The sequence below is a fragment of the Gavia stellata genome, chromosome 4 (genome assembly GCF_030936135.1).
Source record: "Gavia stellata isolate bGavSte3 chromosome 4, bGavSte3.hap2, whole genome shotgun sequence".
Classification (NCBI taxonomy): domain Eukaryota; kingdom Metazoa; phylum Chordata; class Aves; order Gaviiformes; family Gaviidae; genus Gavia; species Gavia stellata.
In genome coordinates, this window is record NC_082597.1 from 42,570,153 (window position 1) to 42,582,031 (window position 11,879).

The 11,879-nt window shown below is 46.7% G+C and overlaps 1 protein-coding gene across 8 annotated transcripts in view; it reads right to left on the reverse strand.

The window, feature by feature from the left end:
• KCNC2 (potassium voltage-gated channel subfamily C member 2) overlaps window positions 1–6,684 on the reverse strand; it is a 99,058-nt gene extending 92,374 nt beyond the window's left edge. For all 8 annotated transcript variants that reach the window (XM_059816637.1, XM_059816642.1, XM_059816640.1 and 5 more), the window contains exon 1: window positions 6,049–6,684. In XM_059816637.1, the coding sequence (XP_059672620.1) occupies window positions 6,049–6,684 (636 nt within the window). The remainder of the gene's footprint in view (window positions 1–6,048) is intronic.
• Between the last annotated feature and the right edge of the window lie 5,195 nt (window positions 6,685–11,879).

Below are 11,879 nucleotides of genomic sequence, written 5' to 3' on the forward strand. Positions count from 1 at the left end.
AAGGTAACTTCATAGGAAGAGAAGAATCACTTTCTGACAATGATCACTGAGGGAGAAAAGAACAAGCAAGTTTTACACAAACTTCCCTTAAAACATCTTAAAGTTCCTCCAGCGAAGGAAACTAATCAAGGATTTGGGATTAGTCTGAGTTCTGAACTTCTTTGATTATGACTCAACACAAATTCACCAAAACAAGCAAAAATGCTGACTTCTCCACAGGGTATTGATTGATACATTTACCTTGGACTAAGTACCAGACACTTTAGGAATATAGGAACCTCGAAGATACGAGTTTTCTTACGTCACTTTTTTCATATCCTGACTGCATCATGTGACAATGGCATGATAATGTGATACCTCACACGACGGTAGCATTTAAATCCATACAATATTCATACAATATTCATACAATCCATACAGAAGTTGTGAGCTATTCCTCCCACCACCATCTTAATCAGTTTGAAGATAAGTTCTCATCCCCAAAGTAAAACATTTAAGAATTTTACCACTGTAAACAAACGTGACAGGATACTTCTTGCGTATTAACTACACAAAGGAAGGGAATGTGATCTCCCAGATTTCTCAACCAAAAAAGCTTCTCACACCACTATTATCTTGGGCTGCGTATGTTAAGCTAAGCTAATTTCCACTTCCAGTTACACCAAAGCAAATTCAGCCTAAGTCCATTAACCGAATCATCTTAGAGTCATTGGAAGACGAACCTGGCTGTATGCATGTGCACATACGTAACAGCATCTATTTCTGAAATGATAGGACAGATCATCTCTGTGGCATTTATGTCAGAGCCACAACAAAATGCTTTTCCCAGTTGAATAAGTGACAGCAAGAAGGCTGTTTTCAATGGGAAGAGGAAGCCAAGAGCTGGCTTGTTTCCATGGAAACACTCGCAGCATCAGGCAGAACAGCTGTAGAGAAAACGCACAAGTTCGGGAGGCAGAAATCTTGCTGATTTTACCTCACCGATATGTCAGTACCATCAGAGACCATCTACATTTAAGGTAGATCAAGCTAGTTTATGCTGAATACATCAAGTATTAAGCTACAATTTCCAATTAAGACTTTTAAAAGCCAGCATGACAGAAGTAAATTAATAAAAATTACTTACAATGCGATTTAGTCAGCCCATGTACACATGAAGCTACAGAGTGTATGAATATCTGTAAAAGTCATGCATTACGATTTTTTCATTAGGAAGGAATCTTGCTGTTTCTTTAAAAACAACAGCTCCCATAGATTAAACTGGTGAAAACTAGTCATTCTGCTTGAAGCATTTAGCCGAATGGACTCTTTTCCCACTTAAAAATAAATTCAGCACTTTACCAACATGGCAAAAGGAATACCCTCTTTGCAGTTTATCAACCTGTACTATTGTCTTTGTATCATTTTCAGATAGAATATGTCTGCATAACTCAAAAATTATTAAATGGTAAAATCTAAAGTATACTCACTTTCCTTGTTGAATAAAACACAGAGTAAAGATTTCTACTTATAAATTAAAGGGCCCTTCTGTTTGTTAAGAAAGCAAATAAACTTTGCTATTCACTATTAATCTACAAACATACATTCTGAGATTAACGTTATCTTCACCACTCCATTCACGGTATCTCAGACTATCCCAGCAGTGTTGCTTCCAACAAAAATAAAATGTCTTGCATCACGAACAGCCAAAGCCCTAAAAATATAACCCACTCCAGTCATTCACCATAGTACAAGACAGGTATCTAGGTACCTGGAGAAAACATAAACAAGCCACCAAATAAAGACATACATTATCTTTGATAAGAATGCTCTCCAATATGATTTCTGTAGCCTTAGTCTTTCAAGGAGATCTATAAAATCATATTTTCTCCATCTCCCATCTCACTCATTTCAGCTGATTCTTCCTACAACCAACCTCACCGAATGTTCAAAGCTGGTATAGATGTTACGAGACACTGAAAGGAATCTCTGACAATGTAACTTCATGTAAAGCAGTAGATGGGAACTTCGTATTTCCATCCAACAATACCACTCACTGCTCAAGTCCAGCTCCTCATGTCATGATGCAGCAGCGTAAGATCAGTATTTTTTAAGAACACTTGCAAGGCATAAGTATCTTGATGGCTAGACTGCAAGGCTTTCGTGGTTTTATTTGCATTTCAGTGAATACTTACTTACAGCAAACTTTACAAACACTTGCTAATTAGTTTTTATCCTTCCCTTGTAAACCAAGTAAATATGATCTTTCCTACAGATAAAGACCATACAGCAAAGGAGTTGTGTAACTTGCCTTCAGCTGCTGAAAATGGCAAGGGTGTTGCAGGCAGTGCCTGCACAAGTGGCCTGGGCCACACTGATTCCCGCGCTGCTGAGCTACCCAACTTCACAGGCGCTGTCCCCTTATCCACGAACAGATCTACAGTCTTCTCAGAAAGTGAAGGATATATAGCTATGAACTTCATGAATCCCAGGGCTGTTTTTGAGCTCCTGCACTAAGTACATGAGTAATCCATAATCCTTAGGAAAAATCAATGACAAATACTAATTACTTCTTTAAACAGCATCATGTTTCAATTATTATTCAAAAGTAAAAGGCCTTAAAAGCTTAATTAATTCGAAATATAATATCTGAGACTAGCACTGACATTCTAGGTCCTGCTTGGCATCTGCAGACACTCTTTTAAACTCAGTGCTTAATTATGTCTCTTGTACTTTCTTACAAACTATTTAGACGTATCTTTGCACCTTACCAAAGCATAATGAGTACTTTGCACTTACGAGCCACCAAAGGATACCAAAGTCATTTACAGGTATTAACTAGCCAAACTCACAATACACATGTATGATTCAGTTAAGAAAAAGGTTAAGAGTCTGTTTCCGAGATGCTTAAACCAACACATAGAAAGATTTAGTTGCCCAATGCTTTCCCTCCTATGGCAGTATCTTATGCCAGGAGCTTTCCATATCTACGTAACGGCATTCCGTCAAACAGCAGTTTGTGAATGACTGCTCTGTTAAGCCTGGAGTGAAAGGAGTACCGCTGTACTCTTTAATTTCATTTCACAGTCCATGAAATCCAAAACAATAAAATGAAAACAGAAGTAATATTCAGACTTAACTCCTGAACTTGAGAAACAAAGGAATTTTGGTTTCAGAGGTTTCAAAGCAATTTTATGTATATGGATTACATTTTATATTTACAAAAACCATGTTTAGTAGATGTTGCTATCTGAATATCAAAGTGCATACACTAATAGTTGAAATTTTTTTTTTTTTTTTAGAACCTCAGATAAAGTAAACCTTCTTGTCAACAAACTAGTTCCACTATTTATATAACATCACTGGATGGTCTTGCTAGAATAATCTTGTGCATGCACTATCCCCCAATAGGTTACCATGGCAACTTATATTTGAATTTCTATAAATTTCTATTTTTAGAGATCACAGTTTAAGATAAAGAAAATCACAAATATTAAATACTATTTCATTAATAGAAAATATGCCATTTTTATAATCATCGTACTTCCCAGATAAGATACTGCTGAAGTTATATCAGGCAGTAATGCTAAAAAAAAAAAATTACCACAGTTATTAAGAAAGTTTACCACTAAGCAGCCTCACCATAACCTAAGTGGTGTATGAGTCAGTAGCTAACACTGAGAGGCACAGATTGATGTTCACAGAGTTTTGTCTTGATTTCAGTAAGGCCAGGATTTCACTCAAATGTTTTTAGAGTTAGTCATCATTTCAGCTGACAACAAAAGCGTATTTGCCAGAATACTCAGAAAACAATGTCTTTGTTTCAGGTGTGGGAAAATGTTGAATTGACAGTAACATCTCAGTTCCAAACTAAGGTTATCATCACCTTAAGTTACTGTGTTCAAGAGTGCTTACTAAGTGCATGCTAGTTCTTAAATATACTTAATGCTTTAAAACTTGCCAGCAATTCTCAAAGTTGTCTCCCTACCTGAAAGATGAAAGTACAGAGTAGCAGCCTTGAAGAAAATGAAAACACTGATTTAGACACTGTTGTTACAGCTCTGACACTGCCTTACACTGGCTGCCTGGGGTTTAAATCAAAATATAATGTTTAAAACCACTTTTTAAGTTATAAAAAGGCAGATACCTTATCTTCTAAGAGATTAATATTGCTGTGTCGCAATTTTCTATTATAGTGTTAACTATGGCATTCATTTTGCAAACTCGAAATATCTTTACCCGAGCCACTGACGGTTCAGGATGGTCTACTACAGATGGAAAATTTGGAAAGCAAGTGCCTGCCGATTCTGTTAAAGAGTGGTCTGAAGTGGACTTAAAACCCAAGTGACAACTACAACTCCAGGGCGCAATTGCAATCAGCATGCCTACCTTCCCATTTCTTCTGGTACCTTCCATTTAACATTTACTCCGTACTGCTTAGTTCTCCAGCAGAGCTGAAAGATTCCCTATTGTAAAAGCTGCAGATTCAACGCTGTCAGAAACTTCCCATGAAACAGTAGGTGAAAGACAACCTGCTGCGCAATCACCGCGCACACCACTATTTCGTCAGGTAACCGTCAGCCAAATTTTCTTTAGGATTCAGACAGCTAAGATGCGAATAACGTGGGTATGTCATTGATGAGCAAAGATAGACACTTCTGGTAGTTTTTCTTCAGAACTGATCCTTTATTAAAAAGGTATTTCAAGTATCAGCTGGAGCCAGCTGTCAAGGGACAACGTATTGGTGGGCAACCTTCAAAAACATAAACAACACTGCCATTCAGCAAGTGACAGTAATAACTACAAGGACTTTTACTTTCTGTTTAACTTACCTCACTAAGCTCATAGGAGTTGCTAACTTTCACAGAAACTGCATCAGGCCATAGGGTACAGTTCAGGAAGTCACTTAACCACATGCTTATGGTCACATCTATGAGACTGCCAGTGAAATCGGTGGAACTGAGCAGGAGATGACACCCACCGTAACTGCACTTTCTGCAGGATGAGGCTTAGCTCTGAACACTTCATGGGAATCCTGGTAAATATACTGCAAAACACTTATTACCGTTTTATAATCAAACATTTCCAATTACAAGTTCTTTTTCTTCTATTGCAGGGAGGATTTGCTGGTGGTTGCTTTTCTCGTTGCTAAATTTGAGGCACCGCTGTATATTTCTCTCAAAGGAATTACAACCTTTTGTTTGCTCCAAAGCCCTGGGTTAGAAAGCAAACCTGCACTGGCACTAACAGCAACTAAAAGATGGAACTAAAATCCAAATCATCAAAGTAGAAAGTAGTCAGCATCAAAAGCTAAAATCCTTATCTAATAACGGAGACTTAGTACGATCGTTTACTGCCTTGTACCCACACCCTCAGTCACAGAGCCAGTGAGGGTCACCCTGAGAAATCGATGGAGGGAGAGCCAGGGTGACCCCCTGTCACACTTACTTTGCTGAACTCTGATCACCTCCCAGCGCAGAGAGCGCGAAGCTGGGAAAGGGCTGAGGTCGCTCTCCTGCATCGCTGTCACCACCTCACCCCAAACCTGAGACCTCCGAAAGCTGGGGGAAGAGATGATGGCGTCCCGGTGGGGCCAGCTGCCCCGGCCCCTGAGACACCTCCATGCAGGCACTCAGAAAGGACGAGGGCACCTTGGGGCTGTTCCTCCCCACACCCGCAAACGGGTACCTCAGCAAGTGGCACCTCCACACCCCCACCCAGGCCAGCGGGGCGAGCGTGGCTCCCTCGTAGGCTCCTCGGGGCACAGGTCCCACCTCACCCCACTCACACTCCCACGGGGGGACGCCGGCACGGCGGGGCTCCCTCACTGCCCAACACTGCCCGCAGAGGCAGAGGGCACAAGCGCCGCTGCCCCACAGGGGCCGATGTCACCCCCGTGGAGCGGCCCACCGAAGCATGCCCTCTGCACGCCCACCCCAAGAGGGACGAGCTGGCCCTTGGCGCCCCGCACACCTGCCCCCCAGGCATGGGACCCTGGCACGCGCGCCCCTGGCAGCCCCTCGGCCTCCCCAGCCGCCCCGGGCGGGAGCGCCGTCCGGCGGCGCTTACCCTGGCGGCCCGCGAGGAGTAGGGGTCCTCGAAGAGCGCCCAGACGCGGGGCTGCAGCCGCCTCCAGCGCCCGCCCTTGCCCTCGGCCGTCACCCCCACGTCCTCGATGCCCAGCCTCTTGGCGGCCAGGTCGTCCTCGTCGCCGTCGGGGGGCGGCTCGCCCGTCAGCAGGTCGGGCGCCTCGAAGATGTCGAGGGCCTCCTCGGCGTCGCGGTGCTGGCGGTAGGTCATCCAGCAGCAGGGCTCCACGTCGGTCTCGTCGATGCCCCAGAAGGCCAGCTCCTCCTCGAAGAGCGGCCCGCAGACGTCGGCGGGGCAGTGCAGCTTGCCGGTGCGGTAGTAGTTGAGCACATAGGCGAAGACCCCCGGGTGCCGGTCGAAGAAGAACTCGCTGGCGCCGCCGCTGCCCCGGGGGCTGCAGCCGCTGCCGGGCTCCGGGCAGCCGCCCGCCGGCGGCGGCGGCGGCGGGTTGGGGGGCGGCGGCGGCTCCTCGCCGCCCGGGGACTCGCTCTGGGACTCGCAGGCGAGCAGGGCCAGGCGGGTCCCCGGCAGGGTCTTCAGGGTGCTGCGGTAGGTCTCGTGCCGCGTGCCCCCCACGTTGAGGATCACCCTCTCGTTGTCCTCGAGCTTCCCCATCGCTCCGGGTCGGACATGACTGGGGAGGGCGCGGGAGGCGGCAGCGGGGAAGGGGCGGGGGGGGGGGGGGGGGGGGCCGGTCGCTGGGCGGGGGGGACAGCCGGTCGCGGGCAGGTCCGCGGGGGGACGAGCTTCTGCCTTAAACGCAAGCAGAAAGAAGAAATCAAGGAGCAGCCCCCCAGGCATCACGGCGGGGGGGCCGCTCCCCGCCCGCCCCAGCTCCCTCCATCCCCCCCACCTCCCGCCGCGATCCCGCCGCCCCGCACCGCCGGGAGAGCGCTCCCGGCCCGCCCCCGGCCCCGCGCCACCCACCGCCGGGCAGCTCCGCCGCGCTCCTCCCGCGGAGGGCTCTCCCGCCCGGCCCCCCGCCCTGAGCAAAGCTGCGGGCTCTCTCCGCGCTGCCCCCGAAAGCAGGCTGCCGAAACGGCACTGCTGCTTCTCCCGCGTGCGGATCCGCCGCCGTCCCCACCCCCTCCGCCCTCGCGGCGCTGCGTGAGCCGAGCTGATGGACCAGAAAGTGTGCGGTTAATTATTTAAGGGGCATCTATCTTTTATTATCCTAACAGCTTAACGAGGGGGGGAAAAGAGAGGGATTAGGGGCTTGTCTCGCCTCCCGCCCCTATTTTGGGAGGGCGGGATTGCTTTTGGGGGAAGAAACACCACGCTCCCCCGCAGCTCAGGCAGCAGGCACACCCCGGGAAAGGCTGTCGCTGTCGGTGTGGAGCCCGGCTCGCTACTTTCTCAGGCAAATACTGAAGACGAGCGTGCATCTCGGGGAAGAGCCGGTGAAACCAGCGCCGGGCTGCCGCGGGCTCCTCCCCGCTCCCTCCCGCCAGCCCCTCTCCCTCCCCGCCGCCCCTCCGCTACCTTTGCCAGAGGAGAGAAAGGGGCTCCTCCGCTCAGGCGGGCTCCGGTTGTGCGTGACGGCGGACGCCGATTCCCAGCCGCTCTCCGCGCCTCTCTGCCGGGCGAGAACTACTTCTTGTTGGGTTTTTTTCCGCCTTCAGGTAGCTGTTTTACCTCCCTCCACGCTCAACTGCGAAACGCGCAAAAGCGGCTCCCGCCGCCCGCTCGGAGATCCCGCTCCCTTCATTTCACATGGGAGACGCCGCCGTTCCACGCCGGGAGTGCGCGCGAGCATCGCAGGCGGGAAGCAGAGCCATGGGCGGCGGGTCGGGGCACCTCGGGGAGCGATGCTGCCGTAACCCCCGCGCCTCTTCGGGAAGACGAACCCAAAGGTGAAAGCGCACCTCATTTGGGGCTGAAGCTCCTCCCCGGGGCGGGGGCCGGGCAGCCGTCCCTCCTTACCCCTCCAGCCCCCCACTCCCAGTCCCGTGGGGCCGAGGGAGGCGATAGCGAAAACAAACACATCTCTCCGAAAAAGGCAACACCACCAACGCTCCCGCTACATGTAAATTTGGTTCACTTCAGGAAAACAGGCGGGAAGAGATCGGGGCTGAGAACAGCTATTTTTCGGAGGAATGCAGCGCCTACAGGTGACTGCGGCGAGGAGGGAGGTAGAGAACCCGGGAGAGGGTCCTTCAGCTGGCAGGTCGGTGCCGGCAGCTCTGGGTCAAGCAGTGCCCGCAGCAGCCTCGACGTGCGGGGAAGGGGACGCGCACGGTGCCGGGGAGCGCCCCGGGAGCCCCCGCAGCCGGCTCCGGCGCCGGCCAGCAGCTGGAGCAGCCCCGGCCTCCGGGGATCGGGGAGGGAGGGCTCAAGGAGAGGGGATCCAGCTTTTATGTCAGCTGGAAAAAACAGATACAGTCCAGTGGGTACACTTCATACGCAGTACACTTCGTACATTGGAGGTTGTGGGCGGCGGGGGGGGGATGGAAGTTGAGAGTCCCCAATAACGTATAAGGAAGACCAATGACTATGCCAAAGTCTCTGCCTCCAAGCTAGCTGAGTTATTTTCTACAGCCCATTTTACTGATGCCTGATAGCAGCTGGGTTGGTCAAAGGGAAAGAAGCTTCTAGCCCCGGAGAGAAGATATACAGAAAGAGAGGTGATCCCTCTTGCCGCTTCCTCAAAAGAAAAAAAAAATCTTCCTCCACCCCAAGGGTATTCCCTGGCATGAAGTAGGGTAATGAGTGGAATAATGGTATCTGAAACGTCCCTCTTCCACATCAGAGCCTTTGGCTGGGCACTTGCTGGTGTTGGGAGGGCAAAGGTCTGCTGGAAGCAATGCTCAGAGGACACTATGCTTAGACCAGATTGGTTTAACCCAGATCTGTCTGTATGTGGCATCCATGATGTAAACACAAAGTTGCTGCTGCTTTGGGAGTTTAAGAAATGGGTTTCAAAAGCTTTCTCCAGATGTATGTTTTGAAGTTCCAAAAAAAAAAAAAAAAAAGGCAAAATATATCCTGCCAAAGCAGAAATAATCAGTTAGTGAAAACTCCCGGGAGCCAAAATTAATATTCAATTACATAGTTGTAAATCCAGTGGAAAGGACTCACCCATCCTAAACCAAAGTAACTCTGCTCATGCCATACTTGCTTTTCTTTGCAGAGGGGATTTTTCTGAGAAGGGGACAGAGCGAAGGAGGGAGTAAGACAAAATGAATATTCATTGTCTTCTCTCTGACCTACGAGAAGTTTCTGGAGAAATGCAACGTATTAAAGCTCTGCAGCATTCATCCATTATGGAAAACCATGGGGTGGCAGTAGCTGCCAAAACACTAGACAAACTGTATCATCACAGAATACCAGGACTTCCCTCTGAACTGTCACTGTCTGCTCAAGTCCCACATCTGTGCTCAAGTTACAAGACAAGCACTCCCCTCCACAAAAAAAACCCTCAAACCACCACAAACAAAAAAAAAACCAAACCAAACCACCACCACCAAACACAAAAGCCCCCAAACCCCACCCCTCAAAAAAAAAACCCACAACCCACCCAACAACCTAAGAAACCTAACAAGGATGGCACCTCATAAACAAAAACATTACAGTCATACCCTATAATGCCAATGCCGTGAAAAAGGCATGTATTATGAGAAATCTGTTTACGCTTCAGGCTTCCTAAGCACACAGGGTCTTTTATTGCCTGAAGAATAAGCCACCAAAATAATTTTTCCAATTGGTAAGAAAAGAATGGTCTCTTCCAGAATATAATAGTCCTTCAGTCATGTCAAAATATCCCTATTCTACAACATGTCTGTTACTAAATATAATGCTATTAATTTCCCTGTGTGTCACTCTTCCTTGTATTTTCAGCATATGGCAGACTTCTCAATAAAGGATGAAATTAAATTAGACATCGACTTTCCAGAACCAACATTTTCTTGAATGACAATATTCTACATAGGCAACTGTAGTATCATTTATGAATTAATTTTCCCTCTACAAGAGACTGACCTGAATTTTTGCACTCCTCAGTGCTTCCAATAAAAGTGGAAGCATGAGACATACGTAAGAGAAAGAAATGCGCCTCCTGAGCAAGTTTTATGATGAAATAGATCTGCAAATGGAAAAAACCACCAAAAACTATTTACACCTACTCTCAAACATACTCATGTAAAAGTTAAGTGGAAACATTTCTGTACCTTAGGATTTGGAACTTTCTTTGAGGAACTGAGTGACACTGAGCAATGCACAACCAATTTTCCCTGCTGGATAGGTATTACAAAAGGAAAGGTCCCATGTTATTGTTTTAACCAACAAAGCAATAAAATTAGATGTGAAGACCGCTATCAGAAACCCAGGCCAAATTAACATTTTTACTTACTATGAGCAATCGTTCTTCTTGCAAGCTTGAGCGCTGCAATGCAAAGTCATTGGGTTACCAGCTGTCTAACAAGAAAAGAGTAAATGGAAGAAAGAACTTGTGGAAAAGAAAAACAAATTTGAGGACAAGTGCAGCGTACCCCAGTTACAGTCATACTCTGAATCACCTTTCGGAGGAGCTCTGTCCCTGTTGACTAGCGGGTCCCTGGGAAGGTTAACCTGCCCAGCTACCATCTGTCTTCCTGAGGAGGACATGAGAGGCAGATGCCACCAAGTTTTTCTAGTGCAGGTCACCATTTCATATTTTTCATATGATGTTGTAATTGGGAAACAAAAAAAAATAATCGATTTTATAATGGAAAATTATAATTGAAAACGGTGCAACACAGGCAAAATATGATCAATTTATATCAGTTTAGTTGATGATTAAGTAAATGAATTAATTATTTTAAATATCCACTGCCATTAACATTTTATTAAGCTTCTACTTGTTTCTTTCACGTATTTTTCTGTTCTCCCTTATTATTTATAATCATCTCTACTATTTACAATTACATATACTAATTCATTACAGATCTTGCAGAACACGACAGCCACATTATACTGAAGTACATTGACGATAAGTCAGAATCCCAGTCTGAAATTGAAAAAAATGAATTAATAGATTAAGTAAACGTCTGTGAAATTCAACTGTAAGGAGCCATGTTGTAGTTACATTGGACAAGGATGGAAACAAAGCCAGCAGAAAGTCATCATTATTTTTAAATTCCGAAGCACGATTGCATTTTTAGTTAATGCAGCTGAAATATAAGCTTGGTTTGATCAATAACACAGAATTGGTGCAAAAAGGTCTTACTGTAGAAAAATATAAATAAAACTAAGATTGGACAAGACAGATGGACAAAATGTGAATGCTGTCATGAACTCAGTCTACTGTTAGTCCCACAGTAGCAGGCAGGAGTCCCCTGTACAAGGCATTGCATGCACACAGGTGTGCTTCATCTGCCTTCCCCCACCCCAGATCTTCAATTCTGTGTGAAATTCTGGGGCATGTGGTATTCTCTCATTGAAAAATGAAAAACTGGAAAAGTTCCTTGTACTTTATATTCATCAAGGAAAGAAAAACTAGGGAACCCAAGATTGGGGTCTCCTGAGAAGACAAATAACACAGCAGAAAAAAACAGGTGAGCACTAATTGCGTTGCCTAATCCACAGCCCAACCCATGCTACATGGTTAAGTCATGGCCTTCCCTAGCAGTGGGGAGGAGATGGTTAAGTGTACAGTTTTACGTACATTAAAATAGGCTTCAAGTTTCTCTTTTCAAAAGGAAGGAGTGTTGGGAAGGGCAATGTGAAGTGACATTGCTGTAGAGGTGGGACTGGCCCGTTTTACCTTGCGTTAACTCCAGCCACAGCCCTGTATCACACACAGCTCCTGTCTCTGCTCTGAGCCGAACAGTTGC